At 37.4% G+C, this 25054-nt stretch overlaps 1 protein-coding gene and 1 long non-coding RNA gene across 2 annotated transcripts; one reads left to right on the forward strand and one right to left on the reverse strand.

The window, feature by feature from the left end:
• Positions 1-8665: 8665 nt before the first annotated feature.
• On the forward strand, positions 8666-20125 carry LOC144979572 (phosphatidylinositol N-acetylglucosaminyltransferase subunit C-like). Its single transcript, XM_078926309.1, has 7 exons — positions 8666-8795; positions 9351-9420; positions 12540-12694; positions 13519-13687; positions 14385-14532; positions 16090-16256; positions 18601-20125. The coding sequence occupies exons 1-7, from the start codon at positions 8687-8689 to the stop codon at positions 18650-18652; spliced, it is 870 nt and encodes a 289-aa protein (XP_078782435.1). The 5' UTR covers positions 8666-8686; the 3' UTR covers positions 18653-20125.
• Positions 20126-20982: 857 nt separating this feature from the next.
• LOC144979412 (uncharacterized) lies at positions 20983-22099 on the reverse strand. The gene is made up of 2 exons (XR_013646690.1): positions 21682-22099; positions 20983-21106 (listed from the first exon to the last, which is right to left on the reverse strand). It is a non-coding gene; the product is annotated as an uncharacterized LOC144979412 (long non-coding RNA).
• Between the last annotated feature and the right edge of the window lie 2955 nt (positions 22100-25054).

Here is a 25054-nt window from a genome sequence, read left to right on the forward strand (position 1 = left end):
AAGATCCCATTTATTTGAACTACAGAATACAATTCGATGTGAAACGGTCTGGAACAAGGCCTTCTATAGGTAGAATGCGCTTGGCCAAGGAGTTCACAACATTGCCATCCGGAAGTATAACGGACCAACACACAAACTCTGTGTAACCATGAACTTTTATAGTCTGGTTGATACAGTTTAGTGAGAACAACTCACAAACGCGGATGGCAAAAACAATAACAAAGGCCTGGGTGACGTCATCTTCGAACTATCTATATAGCTACCTGTATAGAAGGCCTTGTCTGTCATCGTGATGCAATATTTGGGTCAGCGTTATGAATAAGTAAGTTGATGAAGGTAATGTGAGGCTTTATGTGGTCTAGTGGTATAAATCACACTCGTCGTCTTCGGATCGGAAGGTCCTGGGTTCGAGCCCAGCTCGGTGTATAGTTGATTGAGTCCTTGGAAAAGGTTATTGCTTTACTCACATTCTCTCACCTTAGTGTAAAATGAAAACCTGCATGGTCGTTAACAATGTTGTCTCTGTCCGAAAAAAAATTGTAATAATATCTCCTAACAGGCGTCATGTCCCGTTCTACTTCTTACGTGTTGGTCATGGACCGTTGTCAAGCGCTTTGAACACGTTTAGTGGATATTGCTCTATATAATAGCTCACGTTTGTTTGTTGTTTTTTTTTGTTTTGTTTTTTAATCTTCAGGTCAGCTAGTGCGTAATGTGTGGCTTTATGTGATCTAGTGGTAGAATGGCACTCGCTTTCGGATCGGAAGGCCTTGGGTTAGAGTCTCGCTCTGAGCGGCATATAGATAGTATGCAGATGACGTCACTCAGGCCTTTGTTATTGTTTTTGCCATCCGCGTTTGTGAGTTGTTCTCACTAAACTGTATTAACCAGACTATAAAAGTTCATGGTTACACAGAGTTTGTGTGTTGGTCCGTTATACTTCCGGATGGCAATGTTGTGAACTCCTTGGCCAAGCGCATTCTATCTATAGTTGAGTCCTTGGAAAAAGCTCTTTACTCACATTCTCTCACCTTAATCGGGTGTAAAATGAGTACCTTACTGTTTAAAGCGTTGTCTCTGTCCGATAAAAAAATTCTAATATAGGCGTCATGTCTCGTCCAACATGTTAAGTATTGCTGTTGGCTAGGGACCACGTGTAAAGCGCTTTAATTTTAGCACATTTAGTTGATATTGCGCTATATAAAAGCAAAAGTTTAAAGCTCAGGATAAATGCCAGAAATTCGGCCTCAAAATTTACATCACACTAAAATACATGGCGACGACTACCAAAAGAAAGTGAACATTGAGGGATATTCAATCGTACAACTAATGAGATCATTGATTTTGTTTCTTAGAGCACAACTAACGACAACTAAACTATTCACTTTCTGTTTTGGTAGTTCTGGACGAAGAATAATGCATGGGGTACCAATGTGAAACAATGAATAACACACTTAACCGAATTTAAAAAAAAAAAAATACAAACTTACCTTGAAATAATAATCTCCAAAAAGTAAAAGCAGTTTGAATAAACACCACTGAATTATAATTAATCGCATAAAATCTACCAAGAACAATTTCACAATTTCGAGTATCACGCTAAAAACACACACGCAAGGAGTCAGGTATTCAACGCGAGAATTTTATTTATATAATTATAAGCCTGTAATCTTTTTTTTTTTTTTTTTTTTTTTTTTTTTTTTTTTTTTTTTTTTAACAAATCCGAAAGCGTGTATCTATGTATCTACAATTAATATATTTTTTAAAAAATAAACATAAAAGGTGAAAAGACCGAACCGAGCGTGAAAATGAAAACGGTGCTATGCTATACCCAATGTTATCAAATGGAAGGAAAGGGAAAATTGAATAATAAGCCAAGTGGGCAGTAGTGAGAGAAAACGCCGGATTTGCGTGCTTGACAACGACAACCAAAATAAGCAGCGGCGCGACGACCAACAAGTCAATCAAATATATTTAGTATCCCACCAGCAAGGGTGGCCAGCTGTTTAAAATAAATAATGCCAAATAATAATTATATAATATTTATTTTTAACGGAGTACCACACGTGCCAAAAACAAATCCAATTAGTAGTAAAGGGCCCGATGAGTAGATATTATCTCCTTTTGAAGCTCTGATCACCCAATATATTATGAGTTCATTGTTATAAAAATGTAAATACCATCAAACAAACACTTCCAATGAGTTTGGAATCAGTTGTTTTTTTTTGTCAAATATCACACTTTCGTTCTTTACTTTGTTATGTTTGATTATCCCTAGCAGAGCCTCGCATTCCTATTGACCCCTATTGCTTTTTATGAGAGTGAAAGAGAGAGAGAGAGAGAGAGAGAGAGAGAGAGAGAGAGAGAGAGAGAGAGAGGAAGGGAGGGGGGGGGCAAAAATGGCTGTCTTTGAAGACAGACAGAGGTGTGAAGAGACACGGGGTTTGTTTGTTTTTTTTTTTTTTTTTTTTGTTCGTTTGTTTGTTTTGTTTTGTTTTTGTTTTGCTTTGCCTTGTTTGTTTGTTTTTGTTTGTTTGTTTGTTGTTGTTTTTTTTTTTTTTTTGGTTTTTTTTTGTTGTTTTTTTTTTTGGGGGGATTATGTGTGCCTGTGTTGATTTTTAAAAAGGTCAAAAATTCCTTTTAGACAATCGAAAAAGCAACAACAAAAATCCTGAAAAATCCAAAGCAATTTTTTTTTTTTAAAGATTTTTTTTTAAAAGGATGTTTGGAAATTTGGCTTTAAATTTTCAAACTGGCAATCTAGCGATATTTCACAAATGTCGTCAGTCACCGACCAGCCACTAGATTCGCACCTCGTTTTCTTCGAGTTTGTTCAAAATGACAGAGAGGGTTTGGATAACAAGAGTGGTAACCCTGATAAAGTGATTTATTTGGTAGTATGAAATGTGGAGTGTGGTAAACAAATGCCCTTCTCTATGAATGTTGAGTAAATGCTTTGGCTACTTAACCCTCTCACCACCATAGGAAAATCGTCACTTTCGTTACGATGCAGCCAACAAGTTTCTTATTCTGATTTCATTTTGTTATAGTTATAGCTATAAAAACTCGACACTGTGTTGCAGAGCTCATTTTTCTGTCACACACAATATAGAATATACTCGTTGCTAATCTGTTTGAAAAACTTATTTTTGTGTTGGGTGAGTATGAAGTTTTGGGGTAAAATTCTGAAAATAGCTGGTAAGGAGAGAGTTAATTCAGTCCCGTGATTTGCAACAAAATTATAATCCTAAGGATCCAAATACAAGGGACTGGCATCTAAGCGTCGTGGTTTGATAATCTAATGAGTTCTCTGATTTGTAAGTGTTCTTCGCACATCAAAACCACCAAGCCTGGAGAATAATACTTGTTTATATCCTTTATAAAAGTGGTCACTGTTTTGGACAAAACAAAGGGACAGAATTTTGGTGACAAACGTATTCCCCTAATAGTTATCGCAAGTCAGTCCTCCTTACCCCCCCCCCCCCCTCTTCTCTCTCCCTCTCTCTCTCTCTCTCTCGCTCTCTCTCTCGCTCTCTCTCTCTCTCTCGCTCTCTCTTTCTCTCTCTCTCTCTATCTATCTATATATCTATCTATCTATCTATCTATCTATCTATCTATCTATCTATCTATCTATCTGTGTTTTCTATCTGTCTCTCTGTTTACTCTCTCTCTCTCCCTCTCTCTCTCTCTCTCTCTCTCTCTCTCTCTCTCTCTCTACTCATCCTCCTCCTCATTCTCTATCTCTTTCTCTCTCCGTCTCTCTCACCCCCCCCCTCCCCCTTCCTCCTTATTCTCCTTATACAAGGCTGTCCGAAACAAACCTCCAAAAAATTGACATACATTTTGAACCAAAACACATTTTTTTTAAAGTCTGAAAACCAATAAACATATGATATTTAGTTTTATTCCTTGTTGCGATATTTCAGCACCACCTATGAACGAAATACTGTATTGGTCAAAATTGGAGAAAACCTGCAATTCACCATATTATGAGAATACAACGTCTATATCCCAGGTTTATCAGTAGTTTGTTCTCGGTGTTAAGACGGTTACCTGTTTTTCCTATTTACATGTCTCTTTTACCCAGTTAGGTTAACCTAGTTTGTTTTTTGTTTTTGTTTTTAGTTTGTCTCTTTCCTTTATTTTGAATATAACTTTGAAACGCACTCTTCTTCTCCCGTTCTTCCACTTTCTCTCTGTCCCTCTCACTCTCACTTTCTCCCCCCCCCCTCTCTCTCTCTCTCTGTGTGTGTGTGTGTGTATGTGTGTGTGTTTGTGTGTTTATATCTGTCCCTCTGTCTCTCTCTCTCTCTCTCTCTCTCTCTCTCTCTCTCTCTCTCTCTCTCCTTATTCCTCTTATACAAGGCTGTCTGAAATAAACTTTCGGAAAATGGACATACATTTTGAAGCAACACACTTTTTTTTTAAATCTGTAAACTCATAAAGATGTGATATTTAGTTTTATTTCTTGTTGCGATATTTCAGCACCATCAATGAACGAAATACTGTATTGGTCAAAATTGGAGATCAAAGCTGTTGCTTGCGTCTGTTAACTCTTTACGTGGGGAATTTTTTACCTACTTGGGGAGTATTTATTTTGACAGACAGCCTAATATGAAAGGGTTATCAAAGAAAAGTGACCACCATATCTATATTTCTGATTGAAACCTAACAAATGTATACATGAAAATGAAGGAAATTGAATGTTCTATAAGTTGAAATAACTGTTTTGAATTTTATACTCGGGATAATGGTAAAATAGTAGGAAAAAGTAGAAATGAAACAAAAATTCACCAAAGAAGAAAACCTGCAATTCACCATATCATGAAAATACAACGTCTATATCCCAGGTTTATCAGTAGTTTTTTTTCCCGGTTTTAAGACGGTTACCTGTTTTTACCTATTTACATGTCTCTTTTACCCAGTTAGGTTAACCTAGTTTGTTTTTTGTTTTTTGTTTCTTTTTGTTTTTTGTTTCTTTTTAGATTATCTCTTTCCTTTACTTTAAATATAACTTTGAAACGCACTGCTTAACTCCGGTCAGCTTTATTTAAAACTTAATTTTCTTCATTCGAAAAATATGAGATTGAAGAATATAGTCTGTAGATTTCTGCTCTCCCTCTCTTTGATTAAACTGGGTCTATAACTTATTATAATATAATATATGCTTTCCTAATGATGACTTTAAAAAAAAAAAAGAAGAAAACGCTACCACCGTGACTTACTTGTCTTACCTTACACCTCATGGCTCCTGGCGAAGTATAGGGTCTCAACAGCACTCTTCCATCTTCTTCTGTCTTTGGAACAGACCTTTGCCTCACTCCAGGTAAGATTGGAGATGCACAAATCTTGGTGAAGGCTTTCCTCTTACCCTGTGGGTTCCATTCGAGAGCCTGCTTGGTTATAATATTATCATTACCACCACCGTGAGCCAAAGCGAATGTTAAGATGATAGAAGCTGAAAAACCATATCAAGTAGGAACAAAATAACTATATTATTGACTTCGTAACACTTAACAAAACACTTTATATATTAATTTGATAAATTGAGATAGGCCATACCTCTGGCCGTTAGTCCGAACTTGTTTCAGACTCAAAAATTAGCTAATAAATGAAAGCGAAAAGAATATGATGATATTGTTTGTTTGTTATTCTTATCAACGGTTATACGCCGGTCACAGAACTAACTCTGTAATATTCTGGTTCTAGTGGAATATCGTGTGGTATTTGTTTGTGTACTACTACTGCTCATTGTGTGTGTGTGTGGGGGGGGGGGTGTGTCAACGGTCGGCTTTTAAGTAAAATACTCACCAGTCCTGTCCATCAGATAAATCGGATCAAAACACACACACACACACACACACACGCACGCACGCAAAATCACATACACACACAGAGAGAGAATACTATTATTTGTAACTTTAAACGTTTATAGTCTGATCGTTAGAATAAAGTGAGAACTAATCACCTAACTTGCAGTCTATAACAATTAACAAACACCCCAGTGAGGTTATCTTCTTTCATTCTATTGCAAAAGTCATGTGCCGTTCACGTCCTTGAGATCGACAGTTCAGATTGTCTTACTCCTCTTACTTTCAAGTCTTATCTCTTTGGTCTCGTGACGGCGTAATATGTCACGACCTTGTCCGCAACTACCGAGACATTTATTTTTATTACTATTCTAACTTCGATCTGTACATCGGTAGGCGAAATATCCCCACTACGTACTAGGCAGAACTGCCTACTTGAAATTTTAAAAATTCATAGTTTCCAAGAGAAAATAAAAAGGAAAATTCACTTTAACTCTCTCCTTTCCAGCCATTTTCAGGATTTTCCCCAAAACTTCACACCCAACTAACACAAAAATAGATTTTTTATCACTCAAACACAATAGCACTAAGTTCTTGCGATACATAATATCTTTATCAAAACATGCTCTACAACACACTGTTCATTTTCTTTAAATTTTGTGATGTACAGGAGAAATTTGAGTAAGAAAAATGTTGGTTGTATCGTAACGAATGTGACGATTTTCCTATAGTTGGTAAGGAGAGGGTTAAATACCTTCAGAAATTCACAATTTGCTCTCAGCGTGGTCTAAAAATGCTCCAAAGTCCTGAATATAGGTTCTGGTTCTAAGGAACTAAACTTTCCTTTTCAACAAAATTGACTGAGTCAAAGAAACCTATATTATGCAACTCTGTAGCAGGAACAAAAAATTCGTATTTCTACGAAAGTTTCGTAGTGCCAGGCAGGTCTGGTACTCGATACTAACAGAGAAGCTTTCACCCTTTCTGGTGATAGTAACCAAACAAAACGACCAGCCAAAATAAATTATTGAACTGGTTTTGCAGTTATTATTTTTACGCCGCCTCTGTGGCTCAGCTGTTTGATGTCTCGTCTTGTAACTTCTCAAAGTGTGACCCATCGCCACAAAACAGTATACTTTTGGAGCGATTTACATAATTAAAATATTACACATCGCCATTGCACCAAAACGGTATTATGATGGAGCGAACTAGATGTGAAAAAAAAAAAAAACAACTAAACAAAAAACATACAAACGAACAAAAAGCAAGTGCTACAAAGAAAAAACGATTTTAAAGTAACACTTGCCAGAAATGTTGTATATTTAATTTTAATTTTGTCACTCTAAAAAATGATAAAATGTTCAATCTTCTAAATAAATAAATATATATATATATATATATATATATATATATATATATATATATATATATATATATGTGTTGGAAAAGTTGGAAATAGACTCCAAATCCCCGCCAACTTCTCTCCCTCTATCTTTCTCTTTCTCTCTCTCTCTCTCTCTCTCCGCCCCTCTATAAAGAGAGATAGATAGATAGAGAGAGAGAGAGAAAGAGAGAGAGAGAGAGAGAGAGAGAGAGAGAGAGAGAGAGAAGGAGGTGAAGTAATGTGATGAAATATAAACCGAGATCAAACTAATTATTATGTAAATTCAGCATAAGGTAAGGAAGTGGTTGAGATGTGTGGGTGGGGCAGGGAGGTGTTATTAAAGCATTCCAGGCATCGATAGTGTTTCCATTGACCCTCTCCCTCCCCTTTTAAAATATAATTACAGAAAAAAAGGAGAGGTGGAAAAAAAAAGGGGGGGGGGGGGCAGATATATATATATATATATATATATATATATATATATTATAATATATATATATATATAGAGAGAGAGAGAGAGAGAGAGAGAGAGAGAGAGAGAGACTAGGTTGACATAACTGAGAAAGAGATGGGCAAATATGGAATTATCCTAAAATAAATAATATAAAATAAAATTTATATATATATGCATGTATGTATGTATATATTATTTTAATATTTACCACAATGTTGGATCTGACTCCAACATTGTGGTAAATATTAAAATAATAATTCCCTCCATTGCTACATGTCGAGCACTATTCGTACCAAATTTGTATCCAACACGATTCAATATATATATATATATATATATATATATATATATATATATATATATATATATATATATTATAATAATAATAATTTGTGAAATCTTTATTTTTTTCTTCAACATTCCTTTTTGACTCAATGGACGCACGGGTTTGTAATACACACCGATGCCTAAGTAACGCCTCTTTTGATCAAACTGTTTCATAAGTTTAATTAGTCATATTCTCATTCCCAATTCTGTCGCATTTTGAAGGGACAAAAACATAATTTATTTATTTATTATTTTTCTCCAAATATAGTGTCCTTCTCTATAGATCTAATAAAACAGAACGAGATTTTCTGGCCAAAATTGGATTCAATAGTCTGATGTCACGTCGCCCAGCAACGGCGGCCATCGTGGTTCTAAACAAAGAAAATCGGTACTTTTTATTCTTCATGCTGGCTAGAACTTTTAATATGTCTTGTGATCAGAATGTGTAAAAGTCAAAACATGATCAGATTTTTATTGTTTGTTTTTTTCCCTGGATACGCTTTTATGCTCGTCTGAGAAACATTTCATAAGGGCGTCCGCAAGTTACTAAGTTACCATGCGTCATTACGAGGGAAGTAACGTTACGACTGTGTGAAGCGTATTGAGGGAAAAAGTCTTTAGTCCTTTGCGCTGAGAAGCTCTCTCTTATTATAATGTATTGACTCTTTACATGCTAAATTTAGAAGAAAATCACGTGATCAAACTTTGAAAATGGAGGACACGGAGGATCGAAAACCGTGGAAGAAAATACTGTACGAGAAGCAAGATTACCCGGACAATTATGTTGACAAATCTTTCCTGGATGAGCTGAAAAAGAATCGTAAGTGATTATTGCTAGTTCGCCATAAGCCAATGTTCATATTTTCATGTGACAATTTCTGAGACCGCTTCGCCGGCAATGGAGAGAGAGAGAGAGAGAGAGAGAGAGAGAGAGAGAGAGAGAGAGACTGAGAGAGAGAGAGAGAGAGAGAGATGCTGATGAGAATGAGAGAGAGAAAGAGAGGGGGAGGTCGTCCTTTATTTACTACCCCCTTCACGGCATACTACGTATAAATTATAAAATAAAATGGTGAGGTACACTACTTTTACTTGTACTCGTCAGCAGGCGACTGAGAGTGATTAATTAATGAATAAAGAATAAAATTTCATCATCATTCACCCTTCCCCCCCCCCCCCCCTCCTTCCTTTCCCCATCCCCTGAATTGGCAAACAATCATCTTTGATTTCCTAACAAACCGCCACTGGGATCCCCTTTACTAAAAACAAGTTAAAATGAATTGAGTGATACATCAAGACTCCAAGACATCAAAGTTTTTAGACACGTTTGCTTTCTACATATATTAATCATTGTAATCATATTTTTCATGTTTTTCAGTAAATGTGAGACATTATCAATTTTCAAAGCTGGTATGGGAGTCCTGTGTAATTTCTCAGCAGCTTTCAAGGTAAGATTATGCCAAAAAAAGCAAAAACAAAAGGAACTGTGTTTTCAGTCCACCGTCTATACTTGTTACCTTAATCGATAATGACGACATTGACACTGAGCCTATTGTAGGTTAGGCATCATCAGAAGTGGACAGGCTTAACATTTATGGCAATTTGACGGCTTAATATTATCATTGTTGTTCGAAATCGGGAACCTGAAATAGATCTCAATTCTCGATACCGATAATTATTGACAAATTCTTACAAGTAATTTAAATTTAAAATTAACATATTTATATCTATTTTTAATGTTTCCTAGTCCGTTAGAATTTCTATGATTGTCAAAACCGATAAGTTTTCCAAGGAGATCAGAGTTTTAGTATTGTTTGCCCAAGTAAGGTTCTATTTGGTCACTTTTCACATCGACCACTGGCCTCGAGCACACCTGTGTACTACCTTGGCAAAAAATTCTTAATTTTCAAGTTCAACACGTTGACGCCAGTCCTGGTGACTCGAGAAGTTTGCTCAACTTTTAATTTTTTTTAATTGATTTTCTTTTACTCACTTTTAAGATTATTATTTTAATTTAGAACACAGTGAGACATTAAAATATATTGCCTTGTGTATTTCTTGTTCGTAACAATATGAATCCGGGGAAAACGAAACAGCATCAGAGAGAGAAGGGGTGTGTGGGTGGGAGAGATTAGATATAGAGTATAGATAGATAGATTGAGAGAGAGAGAGAGAGAGAGAGAGAGAGAGAGAGAGAGAGGATGCTTTGTAGCTTTTGTACACGATTTTTCTTTTTTCTTTTGGTTCCTATCCTTATTTATGAGGTTACAGCTTGGGCATTGGGACACTTTTGGTGTAGACAATATCGGCTTGAGCAGCAAGGAAGATGACTACATTCTTTTAAGGACTCTTTGTGTTTAAAGGTTTGATGGTGCTTATAAAACATTGAGGTCATTTTAGGGCTAGTAGAAAGGAAAAAATGGGATACCAGTAAAAAAAATATATAGTTTTACAAGACCTGATAGACGATGAACAATAGACCAGCCCTACAATTCAAAGGACAAGGAATGATTTTGAAAGAAAAGGATCTTGGAAGAAGACAAAGTCAAGAATGCACGGGGCGGCCTCGAAGCACAGCCGTACTCGAGGTCAGTGATCGATGTGAAAAGTGACCAAATAGAACCTTACTTGGGCAAGCAATACTAAAACTCTGATCTCCTCGGAAAATTAATCGGTTTTGATAATCACAAAAAATTCTAAAGGACTCGGAAAAATTAAAATGTAGATATAAAAGTTAATTTTTAATTAATTGTAGAAACATTATTCTCAGTGTGGCCAAATTGGCCAGGCCAATGACTATCTTGCAGCCACGGTAAGAATCTCGTCAATGTTTGATGAATTGGTTTCGAGAATTGAGATCTATTTCAGGCACCAGGTTTCGAACAACTCTCAATTAAGATTTTTAGAGAGTAAATAAAACACTGTAAATGATATTATTAAGCCGTTGAATTGCTATAACTTTTATGCCTGTCCATTTCTGATGATGCCTATAATAGGCTCAGTATCAAAGTTGTCACTATCAATTAAGATCAGTCTAGACGATAATTGGTCCTTTTTTTTAATATTTTTATTTCCGGTGGACTGAATACACAGTTCCAAAACAAAACAACAAAAAATAAAAATAAAGAAGGAAAAGAAATAATTCTATCAAAAAGGTGAAAAAGTTCTGTGCTGTACTGCTTCCATCCAAAATCCAAAGACTTTCCATTTTTATCTTTTTGTTAATATTTTTACTATCCCAGGTTTCAGGCAGTCCCCACTGCTCTCTTTTTAAAACAATTCCTTTAAAACATTAAAACATCTCCATTTATCAATTTATATGAATTGAGATTGCATACTCGTGATGGGCATTTTATAAAAAATGAAAAAGAAAAATTATATTGCATTTCTTTTAGTGATTTCTTATTTTTTGGGAGAGAGAGAAGAAAGATGGGGGAGGGGGTTAAGAAATGGTGGTGTTGGGTGTTGATGGGGAAGTGTTGAGGGGGGGAAGGGGGAGGGGGGGGAGGGGGGAGATGAAAAGGTTAAAAAAGAGTAGGTGTGCACAAATCATTTTGGCAACAGGGTGGCCAGACAGCGATTCCCAATGTCAAATGACCGATCATGCATTAATGTCCCTAGAAAACGTAGACATTGGTTCTACATTTTCTCAAGAGTGATAGGATGCTGAAATTTCCTCTCACATAAAAAAGAGCACGCTGATGCTACCGTTTATGAATTAAATAATCAAAGGACCGATCATTATGGCCTAACAGATATTCTAAATAACCATTTGAGTCAACGGTTGATAGATTCACCCTTAATTGAAGAAAAGATTGCAAGTTAATTGTATAGCAATGTCTAAAGAATAGTTTTATATTCTATTTAGACTTGCCACTAAGCATGGGCCGACAGATCAGTGCTAAACCCCAGCCCTAATTTTTTAAGGAATAGATTATTATTATTATTATTATTATTATTATTATTATTATTATTATTATTATTATTATTATTATTATTATTATTATTATTATTATTATTATTATTATTATTATTATTATATTATTATTATTATTATTTTTATTCTTCTTCTTCTTCTTCTTCTTCTTCTCTTCTTCTTCTTCTTCTTCTTCTTCTTCTTCTTCTTCTTCTTCTTCTTCTTCTTCTTCTTCTTCTTCTTCTTATTATTATTATTATTATTATTATTATTATTATTATTATTATTATTATTATTATTATTATTATTATTATTATTATTATTATTATTATACAGTAGTTGTAGTAGTAGTCGTTGTAGTAGTAGTAATAGTAGTTGTAGTAGTCGTCATCGTAGTAGTAGTAGTAGTAGTAGTAGTAATAGTAGTAGTAGTATTAGCAGTAGTAGTTGTAGTAGTAGTAGTAGTAGTAGTAATAGTAGTAGTAGTATTAGCAGTAGTAGTTGTAGTAGTAGTAGTAGTATTAGCAGTAGTAGTTGTAGTAGTAGTAGTAGTAGTAGTAGCAGTAGCAGTATTGTCAAAATTAAAATTATAGCCACTACTAATTATCATTTTAATTTTTTTTAGAATGAATATTTCTTATTTCCCTTCAGTGTTTCTCTGCTGGTGAGTTTGTTTCTGTACATGGAATCTCAGATGCTGACACCGCAATGCCTGTGGATTGTATCATCTGTGTTGACACTCGTTGGATATACCTGTCACTTTGGTCTAGTCTGGAGGACAACTGGAAGTGTGGCCAGCGTTCATTGTGAGTATTTATGACCCACTATCCCAAAACAATATTAGTTGGCTTGACTGAAGCCTTCGTTAACAGTTTAAGTTGAGCTTTAAAATTGAGCTTTATATAGCGCAATATCCACTTAATGTGCTCAAAGCGCTTTACAAGGGGTCCCTGGTCAACAGCAACATTTAACATGTAGGACGGGACATGACGCCTGTTAGGCGATATTACAATTTTACGGACAAAGACAACACTATTAACATTAAGGAACTCATTTTACACCTGAGTACAGTGAGAGAATGTGAGTAAAGAGCCTTTTCCAAGGACTCAACTATGCGCCGAGCGCGAGGCTCGAACCCAGGACCTTCCAATCCGAAAGCGAGTGTCATACCACTAGACCACATAGCCGCATAGTTATCTATTTATTTTTTAAAAAATAGGGTTGGGGGGTTAACATTGGTCCCTAGAGCCCATGTTAAAATTTTGACAAATCTGAATATTATAAAACTATTTTTTACAAGTAACTTGCAAACCTTTTTTTAGATTAATGGTGATTCTATCACACGTTGACTCAAATAGTTTTTTAATAAAATCTGCAAAGGTATGATCTGTTGTAAATCACCATCTGTCTGCCCTCTTGCCAGATTCCATTTGCGTGCATCATCATCATCATCATCATTATCATCACAATCACAACCACCACTATCATCATCATCATCATCATCATCACCACCACCATCATCATCACCACCCACTACCCCTACAACCACACACTACAGCCACCACCATAATAATTTTTTAAAAACCATCTCACAATTTTTCCCATCACCTCCCATCGACCAACCAACCAGTGTCCCAAGACTTGAAAACTTGCTTGTTGTTTCAAGGCTACAGCGGAGCGCTGTCCCCAATCCTAGTGTCCCTCACAGAGACGATCAGCACAGACACGATCTACGCCATGACTGCAGTCATGCTCATTGCTAATCTATTGTTCTGTAACTATCTCTCCAAAGATGATCAGTAAGTTATCATTTTACGTAGTAGCCAACTGTCCTGATAAAAAGAATCTTAGTTTATTTTTAAACCTTTGTTTAAAACATTCGATTTTAATAGATGATATGAGAAGCAAGATAGGTGTCTGATTTGTGTTGTGTTGTGTCCTGTGTATCAATGATAGTTAATCAATTGCTCTAAAAGTGGAGGTTTATGCAGTATAAATTGGGCTTATAGCAATGGTGAAAAATGTTTTCCTCCTTTTTCACCTTTTGTCGCCATCAGCACTGATACTGTTTAATATCTATCCTTGCCCTTTGGTAATGGTGAATATTAGTAAGTTGACAGAGCCTTTTTTCGCATAGGCCTCAAGGCACTTTTACAATACATTACGATACATTAAAAAAACTCAATATCTCTACGACTTTATGATTGCTAAAAGAAATACAAATGTGTAAGTCATAACATAATTTAGAGGACCCCCTAATTGCATGCACATTCACAGACATACAGACACACTAAAACATACACATTCACTCACATACTACTAAAAAAATAAACATTTTTAAAAAATATACAAAAACAAAACACACGATACTTACCCAAACTTATCCCCGAGTATTTTTGGAATAGATCTATCTTTAAGAAGAGTCTTTTAAAATTCTGAACACTTGTAGAGGGCCTTCAGTTTATTCTGCTATGTGACATATTTTATCCCACACAGAGTACCAGGGGCCCTGTCACTGAATGCAGCCATCTTTGCCTCGGTCTGCCTCGCATCCAGACTTCACACTGCCCTGCATGCCTTTGCCACGGTTACCGCTGCCTTCGAGTTGTTTGCCTTGTGGCCTGTTTTATGTAGAAAGGTCAAGGTGAGTACTTGCTATTAAAAAAAGGAAAAAAAAAATTGAGCATTTATTATATAGCGCTTTACAAGGGGTCCCTGGCCAACAGCAACACTTAACATGTAGGACGGAATATGATGCCTGTTAGGCAACATTACAAGTTTTTTCAGACGCTGTTAACAACCAGGTACTCATTTTACACCTGAGTTCGGTGAGAGAAAGTGAGTAAAGAGCCTTTTTCAAGGGCTCAACTATGCGCGGAGCGAGGCTCGAACCCAGGACCTTCTGGTCCGAAAACGAGTGTCATACCACTCGACTGCATAGCCGTATTATATAAAGTAACTCAGACTGTTATGGGCTCATTGTTGTAATGGAAATACTCTAAAAAATCTAATGCAAAATGTTGTCCGTCCCAACAATGTTAAAACATTTATTATTGAATTCAGTTTTCAGACATGCAAATATGGGCATATCATTTGTTATGGATTACCTATCAACATTTTTAAAAAATTAATTTCTGAGACTTACAACATCAATTGCAGTACGGATATCAAGACAACAGACGCATCCATTAATTTTTATTATCTTCAAGCAATTGTACATCATATCTATAATCAGTAGAGTATATATTACATACTTATTGTTATGAACATAATGACCAAAAATTTTCAGACATTTACAGGCCTGTGTATAAATTATTGCACCGAATTGTGGAAGATTATATATTTAACTTAAACATAGAATGTCTTAAAGTAACAGGAAAGTCAAAATATCTAGGCCATATGAATATGAATGAATATGGCTGCACAGTCTCTATGGACGCTTGTCGTTCATGTGTGTGTTACTTCGAGTGTGTCAGTCTGTTTCTAGTATCCAGTTAGTAATTTGTTTCCATAAATCTCTGTCCAGTGCAAGTGTTTTTAGCTTTTTAATGTCATCATGTGTGTTAAGGTGCTGAGACAGTTGGATGTTTTCTTATGTTGTTGAAATCAGTTCTTCGGTTGTGGTTTCTAAATGTTTTTGATGTATCTAGGCCATATAGGGTTCACATAATATGATTTGAAAAAAAGATAGATCAGTTATCACTCTGTAAGTTAGTATTATTTTTCAGTACCCAAAAAGTGACTGTAATAGCTACATAAATAGATTTTTTGTTTTTTAATTGAGCTTTTATATAGCATAGCGCAATATCCATTAAACATGCTCAAAGCGCTTTACATGATGTCCCTAGCCAACAGCAACATTTAACATGTAGGACGCAACGTGACGCCTGTTAGGCGATATTACAATTTTTTCGGACAGAGACAACACTGTTAACGGCCAGGTACTCATTTTCCACCTGAGTATGGTGAGAGAATGTGAGTAAAGAGCCTTCTCTAAGGACGCAACTCTGCGCCGAGCAAGGATCGAACCCAGCACCTTCCAATCCGAAACCAAGTGTCTTACCACAAGACCACATAGCCGCACATAATTTATATTTTTATATATTACAGTTTTATCATACATATTTTATTATAAGCCAGTCATTTCTATTTATTGCTCACATTCCATTTCATAGTAGGATAATTTTATATATTTTTTCAGGAATTGAGTATGAGAGTTCATGTCCTACAGACATTGATCATTTCTGTCTTAACAGCGGCCATTCTGTCCGTTGTGACACCCATTGGAGCCACCTTGTATGTGGGTCTGGTCCTCTACATCACATTCGTAGCTCCAGCCTGGTTTGTCTATCTACAGCCGCTGAAAAAGTGAGTGAATTTGATCGTCAGGCAGTCACAGGTGGTCTTGCCAACTGTCTATCGTTACCAAATGTATCAAAATCATTGCCGATGTTTGTCGTCGGATCCGCAGAAATCTGCGATTTTGGAGTCAAGAGGGGAAATTTTCTCCTTTTAAAAGATTCGATTTCCCCTCAATCAGCTATGTGGTCTTGTGCAGCTATGTGGTTTAGTGGTATGACACTCGCATTGGATCGAAAGGTCCTGGGTTTTAGTTCTGCTCTGAGCAACACATAGTTGAGTCAGGTGTAAAATGAGTACCTGTTTGTTAATAGTGTTATTTCTGTCAGAAAATTGTATTGTCGCTTACAGGCATTATTATTATTATTATTATTATTATTATTATTATTATTATTATTATTATTATTATTATTATTGTTATTATTATTATTATTATTATATTATTATTATTATTATTATTATTATTATTATTATTATTATTATTATTATTATTATTGAATGGTCCCCTCTAGCTTACTCAAATTTGATCAGTGAGACGCTATGCTGCTGTACAGCGACAAAACCCTGTATAATTGCAAAACGTGATTTTACAGGAGAGCCGAAAAACTTTTCAAATTTTACTTCAACTTTTTACAATAACTATGCGGAGAATTGATGCAAATGTGGTATTCTATCACATTTGATGTATAAAAATAGAAAATAGAAACCTGTACTATTCGAAAATCTGAATTTACTGTTATACGGGGTTTTGTCGTTGCATCATGACGCGTGCTATACCGTGCATCATGACGCGTGCTATACCGTATCTCGGCGTTTGACCTATATTTTTATGTATTGGGAACCGAGTGTTACATCGGGTCTTTCAAATTTATTTACCACTGATAATATTTCGTTATGAAGTAAGAGGAAGAGGACAAGGAGGAGGAGGGTGAGAAGAAGAAGAAGAAGAAGAAGAAGAAGAAGAAGAAGAAGAAGAAGAAGAAGAAGAAGAAGAAGAAGAAGAAGAGAAAAAGGAGGAGGGTGAGGAAGAGGAGGAGGAGGAGGAGAAGAAGAAGAAGATGATGATGATGATGATGATGATGATGATGATGATGATGAAGAAGAAAGAAGAAGAAGAAGAAGAAGAAGAAGAAGAAGAAGAAGAAGAAGAAGAAGAAGAAGAAGAAGAAGAAGAAGAAGAAGAAGAAGAAGAAGAAGAAGAAGTAAAAGAAGAAGAAGAAAAGGAAGGAGAGAAAGAGGAGCAGGGGAGAAGAAGAAGAAGAAGAGAAAAAGGAGGAGGGTGAGGAAGAGGAGGACAAGGAGGAGGAGGGAAGAAGAAGAAAAAGTAGAAGAAGGAGATTTGGAGGAGGACAAGGAGGAGGAGGAGATGAAGAAGAAGAAGAAGAAGTAAAGGAAGGAGAGAAAGAGGAGGAGGGAAGAAGAAGAAGAAGAAGAAGAAGAAGAAGAAGAAGAAGAAGAAGTAAAGGAAGGAGAGAAAGAGGAGGAGGGAAGAAGAAGAAGAAGAAGAAGAAGAAGAAGAAGAAGAAGAAGAAGAAGAAGAGGAGGAGGGTGAGGAAAAGGAGGAGGAGAGGAGAAGAAGAAAAAGAAGAAGAAGAAGAAGAAGGAGAGAAAGAGGAGGAGGGTGAGGAAGAGGAGGAGGACAAGGAGGAGGAGGGAAGAAGAAGAAGAAGAAGAGGAAGAGGGTGAGGAAAAAGAGGAGGAGAGGAGAAGAAGATGAAGAAGAGAAGAAGAAGAAGTAATAGAAGAGAAAGAGGAGGAGGGTGAGGAAGAGGAGGAGGACAAGGAGGAGGAGAGAAGAAGAAGAAGAAGAGGAGGAGGAGGTTGGGGATAAAGAAAAGGAAGGAGAAGAATGAAAAGATGTTGATGATCGACTTGTATTAAGCTAATGAAGAATTTACAATTTATACGGTACTACACGGCCGGTTATACAACGACAAAACCCCGTATCGAGGCAATGCACTGACAAAACCCCGTATAACTGGACTAACGGGGTTTTGTCGCTGCATCAGCTGATAGAAATAGCAACATACAGTGTTTTAAAAATGTTTAACTTTTTTATTTTTAAGAATTGCCTTGTAATAATTTGTGAGTAGATGCAGGGTGTCATTCTGATCACAATGATATAAAAATGTCTGTTTGACCCAATTTCGAATATACGGGGTTTTGGTTTTGTCGTTGTACGGCAGTATGATATTCATAAAGGCATTACAATATGATTGATCTTGGTCCCCATTTCGTGTTAAACACAAATACTCTACCAACTGAGTTACTGGGACCCCCTCATATTTGTGTGCTAGATAAAAATTGTGAGTTTATAATTTTTAAATTTATTTTTGATTTTCTCTTATTCCAGCAACATTCATGGCCCATGGGATGAAGCAGTTGTCAATACGAAGTCATCATGATGACAGTTGTATACAGACTTTTCACATGGAGGGAGTGGGACAATCATGCAAATGCAGCTGTTGAAGATCCGCGAGAAGAACTGCCCTACGGAACTGAGCTTCCCAGGAATAAATGGGTAACACTGAACAGAGCACGGGCAAAAATTGGGAGTACATCTGGAAGCATGAAAAAGTGGGGGCTGGCTGAGACTACATGAGCAGACAATGGAGCACATCCTTAGATAATGCCAGGATGGGCCCAACTGCACTGATCATGACCTTAGAGTCTGCTCCCCAGATGCTGTGGAGTGGGTTTGGTGTTGAAGCGACAAGCTATGATGATGATGATGACAGTGAAAACCAAAAAAAAGTTGATGTCACTTCCTGCAAACCAAATAGCAGGATTGGGCAAATTCCTTATACGGACAATGTTGTGCCCGCCCCAAAAATACATTCTCAGGAATGTTGAGTGGAGATGTAACTTGTCATGTAGATGACTGGCGATCCATGACATATGGATGCTTTCAGTACGTTGAGAGAATGTGAGTAAAGAGCCTTTTCCAAGGACTCAACTATGCGCCGAGCGAGGATCGAACCCATGACCTTCCGATCAGAAAGCGAGTGTCATACCACTAGACCACATAGCCGCACATTAAGCGTGGTAAATCTGTGGAAATGTTCATATTTATTTTATTTTATTTTATTTTCTTCTGCTGATTTTCTATGTCAGTTAGAACAGGTGTACTGCTTGTTGGCATTTTCTAGCATTTTCTAGGTCTCCCTTTCAGTCTAGTCAGCTGTTAGCTCCCTTGTCTTGTAAAAGACGAAACTATTCAGGATCTGGTTGCTCCATTACCCTCTCTTATCCTAAAGTAGTTACAATGCAATTGGACAGCGAGGAAGGAGTCGCAAAGTAACCTCTTCTTCTTAAAGTACCACATTGCAGAGTTGAAAATGGGAAAAATAAAGTCAACATTTTTGGTTTGGACTACAGAAAAAAAAACCCAAAAAAACTTGAGCTTTTATAAAGCGCAATATATCCACTAAACGTGCTCAATGCATTTTACAAAGGGTCCCAAGCCAACAGCAACACTTAACATGTAGAACAAGATATGTCGCCTGTTAGGTGATGTTGCATTTTTTTTCGGACAGAGACAACACTGTTAATGGCAGGTACTCATTTTACACCTGAGTATGGTGAGAGAATGTGAGTAAAGAGCCTTTTCCAAGGACTCAACTATGCGCCGAGCGAGGCTCGAACCCAGGACCTTCCGATCCGAAAGCGAGTGTCATACCACTAGACCACATATCAGAGTTGAAAATGGGACAAATAAAGTCAAAATCTTTGGTTTGTTCTATAGAAGGACTTTATTTATTTATTTATTTAAAAACAATTTTTTTGAGTAGAAATGTGGTATGCAAGTGATATTATGATAATAATGTAACTGTATTTTTTAAAAATACGCAATAAATATATATGACTCGTTTTGAAAAGCGATTTTCTCTGTTCTTTTAAAAATAAAATGCCCCCCCCCCCCCCCTCCCCCTTCCCTTCAAATAGAGATAACTTGGGCCCTAATCAAGATAATCACGTGGGCAGGGAGGTACTTGCTATGTCTTCTTAAGGGGCAGCGTGGCTCAGTATTAATGAGTTGGATCACCTGCCGCTGCACTGTGTGTCCTTGAGCAAGTCACCTCGCCCTAGCTCAGTTTGCGGCGCTGCACTGCGGCTAACGCCTGGGTTATTCCAATTTTCCCTTGGAATAGACCCTAGATACAAATTTCCCCTGTGGGATGAATAAAGGGTATTTTATTTTATTTTTATTATTATTCTATCTGTTTTCCAATTGCTTTCTGTCTTTGATTTGGAATGAGATTACGTAGTTTTGTCCTGAACCTGGCTGGAGTCCTTGACTGGGAGGGAAACAATCGAATGTATAGTTATAGTTTTGGGAGATTATATTTTTTCCCCTTGTAAACCATCTCTCTGTTATGTACTGTTATTTTTTTCATTTTCAACATGATATGGTTTGTAAACATTTGAGTGTATTCCTCTTAGTGGGATTTTGTGCTGGTGTCTTGGTGAAACTTTTAGGTGATCTCAAACTAAGAACACTGATAGTGTGCTTTTGGAATCTACATATGTTCTGTATTTGAACCATTCACCTTTATCTCACTTTTTCCTCCAGTCCTTTTAATTGTACATCTAGAAAATTTTTTACTATCCAAATTTCATCCTTTTTACTGGCACTGATGTGGCCTAAATGTGTTGAAAGTTCCGTAAGATCCTTAAAATCAAACAAAACAAGTAAGTCACAAAATTCAAACTGTATTTTGTTCAGAAATGGTGCCTCGATTCAAATTTCTAATAAAATACGATTCAAATTTTTCCAACGTCCGACGGGTTTTGCCAGCCAGATTACCTCACAAATGGATGCTGTTGATTTTTGGTGTTGTCTACTCAAATGTTGTGAGCTGAAATTGAGAGAAAATAAGAGGCGTTTATCAAAACTGACTGATAAGACATAAAAATGGGAGGAAAAAGAAATGCTTTAAAAAGTTTTATACCTTTGAGATGATTCCTTTTTCCTTTCATTCATCAGTTTCACTTTCTCGATGAGGTAGGAAATTGCCTGAAGTCGTGGATCAGGGTGGGGGTTGCCACATTGAGACATGAAGTGGAGGATTAGATCAAATTCTGTCCAATTTTGACTTCCTATAACTGATACTTGGTGTCCATTTCATATTGCTTTGTGTGCTTATTCTAGATTGAGAACATTAGGCTTGACCAAGATCTTTTGCCCCCCCCCCCCCCCCCCCCCCCATTGGAAAGTGAAGCGCAGGCGAGTGGTGAAGGAAGAGATCAAATTAGATCTTTTTTTTTTTTTATCTTTTGTGCTATATTTCCCTATAACTGATATCTGGTTTCTGTTTGACGTTGTATCATCATCATTACCTTTTTCACCCTGGGTCAGGGTATAGGCCACAGACAAACAGTTTCCATCCTTCTCTATCCCAAGCTAATTTTTTAATCTCATTCCAGTTCTTACCACTTCTCTGTATATCAGCTTCTTTAATTCTTCTCCATGTTCCTCGTGGCCTTCCCCTTGATCTTCTGCCCTGAGGGTTCCAGTCCAATACTTTCTTTGTTATAGTGGAGTCGTTCTTTCTAAGAGTGTGTCCAATCCACCTCCAACGTCTTCTTCCTATTTCCTCTCCCACTGGTTTCTGCTGTGTTCTTTTCCATACTTCTCCATTTTTCATTCTATCCATCCATTTTATTCTGAGTAGCTTACGCATGCACCTGTTTACGAAAATCTGTCCCCTCCTTATACATGCCTGTGATGCGTTCCAAGTTTCACATCCATACAGTTGGACAGACTTCACATTTGAGTTGAAAAGTCTTAGCTTTAGTCGAAGGGAGATATCTTTAGTTTGACGTTGCCTTGTGTCCTTATTCTGGCTTGAGACTTGAGACTATTTCTGCCGTACTCTGAAAAAAAAAACGTTTGGAATTGAATGAAGTTGTCAAAATGTCTTGGGGGAAGGCCAAGGCGGTATCCAGAGACCATCCCAATGGCAAAGGCGGTATCTAGAGACCGTCCCAAAGGCAAAGGTGGTATCCAGAGACCATCCCAAAGGCAAAGGCGGTATCCAGACACCATCCCAAAGGCAAAGGCGGTATCCAGAGACCATCCCAAAGGCAAAGGCGGTATCCAGACACCATCCCAAAGGCAAAGGCGGTATCCAGAGACCGTCCCAAAGGCAAAGACGGTATCCAGAGACCATCCCAAAGGCAAAGACGGTATCCAGAGACCATCCCAAAGGCAAAGGCGGTATCCAGAGACCGTCCCAAAGGCAAAGGCGGTATCCAGACACCATCCCAAAGGCAAAGGCGGTATCCAGAGACCGTCCCAAAGGCAAAGCGGTATTTAGACACCATCCCAAAGGCAAAGGCGGTATCCAGAGACCGTCCCAAAGGCAAAGGCGGTATCCAGAGACCATCCCAAAGGCAAAGGCGGTATCCAGAGACCATCCCAAAGGCAAAGGCGGTATCCAGAGACCGTCCCAAAGGCAAAGACGGTATCCAGAAACCATCCCAAAGGCAAAGGCGGTATCCAGAGACCATCCCAAAGGCAAAGGCGGTATCCAGAGACCATCCCAAAGGCAAAGGCGGTATCCAGAGACCATCCCAAAGGCAAAGGCGGTATCCAGAGACCATCCCAAAGGCAAATGTGGTATCCAGACCACCCCAAAGGCAAAGGTGGTATTCAGACCATCCCAAAGGCCAAGGTGGTATCCAGAGACCATCCCAAAGGCAAAGGCGGTATCCAGAGATCATCCCAAAGGCAAAGGTGGTATACAGAGACCATCCCAAAGGCAAAGGCGGAATCCAGAGACCATGCCAAAGGCAAAGGTGGTATACAGAAAGCATCCCAGATGGAGATCCGCGGTGGACGCCGTATGCTCCAGATGGAGTTAAAAGGAATAATGAATGAATGAGCACAGATGACAATCTGCAACACCAGTTCTGTTCTCCTGATTTATGTATCCGACATTCACCAGCCCCTCACCCATCCCTAAAAAAATTTTTTTTTTTTTAATTTAAAAATAACCACAGTTTAATTTGGCCAGAAACTTCAAAACCTGAGTTTTTATAACGCAAAATCTACAAAATGTGCCCATAGCAATTTACAAGGGCTCCCAAGCCAACAACAACACTTAACTCACTCAACCCTAACACTGACTATCCGTTGTTTTCCCGGGTTACTTTTTTACACCATGCCTATTTATTACATTTTTTTTTTCTGAGACAAATTATAGGCGTATCTAGTATCAAAGCTAATGTTTTTAGTTTTTACACGTTAATGGTAGTTGAAGAAAACTATCTATGTACATGCTCATTTTTAATACTTTTTTTTTCAATTTTGAAAAGTAGCAAAAATCTCTAGGATTGAGTGAGTTAAAAGGCTATAATTTTATGGCGGTGGGCCTCCAAATCACACAGAGGAAATGTCTTAAAACATTTCTTAGTGAAAAGGTTGTGGGCTCATCATATAAAGTCAATTGACGCTAGTCTGACTGACCAGGTCCTCTTGGAAAGGTGTCTTTTGGGCAACACCCAAATACTCTTCAACAGTCGTAACGTCACTTCCACCCTAATGACGCATGGTAACTTAGTATAACTGTCTCTAAACTATCGGAACAATGGCGGACGCCTGTATGAAATATTTCCCCGGCAAGCATAAAAGCGTATCCAGAGGGAAAAAAACACATAAATTTGATCATGTTTTGACTTTTACACATTCTGATCACAAGGCATATGAAAAGTTCTAGCCAGCTTGAAGAATAAATTAAAACCAAGATGGCCGCCGTTGCGTGACATCAGACTACCGAAAGCCTACATTCAACTGTGTGGAGCAACTGCTTCAACTCTCTCCTTACCACCCATTGGAAAATCGTCACATTTGTTCTGATGCAACCGTCACTTTTCTCATCCAGATTTTATTTCTTTTTGCTATAGCTATAAACACTTGACATTCTGTAATAGAGCTCATATTGTCGAACAATATTACTGTATTATGTATAGAATGTGCTTGTTGCTTTCCTGTTTGAGTCAGAAATGTCTGTTTTTGTGTTTGGTGGGTGTGAAGTTTTGGGGAGAATCTTGAAAATGGCTGGTAAGTAGATGGTTAAACACCTTTTTGGAGGACGGAAACCAGTCAGAATAGCTGTAGCTCTTGGCATTGCTGAGCTCAACGGGGGAGTGGGGGGGGGGGGGGGGGAGGGCGTTGTCCTCTGAAAGTCGAAGTATGATGGTTGCACCCGGTTGTCCTTTATCTTTAGACAGTGTCTAGTGGGATAAAGGGAGGTGTGAGCCCTTGTGAATTGCTATGGGCACATTTTGTAGATATTGCGCTATAAAAACTCTGGTCTATATAAACGGTATTTTTTGTTTGCTGTTTTTTTCTGGTTTTTTGTTTTTGTTTTGTTTTTTTGTTTTTGTTTTTGTTTTTGTTTTCTTTTTTTATATTTTTTAGTTTGTTTTGGGAGAGCGGGTGATGAATATTGGACACATCAAATAGAATGATGTGTTCTCCCATTTGAATCGAGTGATCCGTTAGGATTGTGATGAGGTGTTGTTCCATTTGAATCAATGGACCAGTAGGGATATAGATTGACATGTTATCTCATTTGAATCAATGGACCAGTAGGGATATAGATTGGCATGTTATCTCATTTGAATCAAGGAACCCATAGGGATTGTAATGATATGTGATCCCATTTGAATGAGGAAACCAACAGGGGTAGCAATGGTGTATTATCCCTTTGATTGATTCGAGGAACCAATTGGGATTGTATTAATGTGTTATCCCATTTGAATCAATGAATCAAAAGGGATTGTAATGACATATTATCCCA

Source organism: Berghia stephanieae, chromosome 9 (assembly GCF_034508935.2).
Source record: "Berghia stephanieae isolate SIO BIC M18660-M18661 chromosome 9, UCSD_Bste_1.3, whole genome shotgun sequence".
In the NCBI taxonomy this organism is placed as follows: domain Eukaryota; kingdom Metazoa; phylum Mollusca; class Gastropoda; order Nudibranchia; family Aeolidiidae; genus Berghia; species Berghia stephanieae.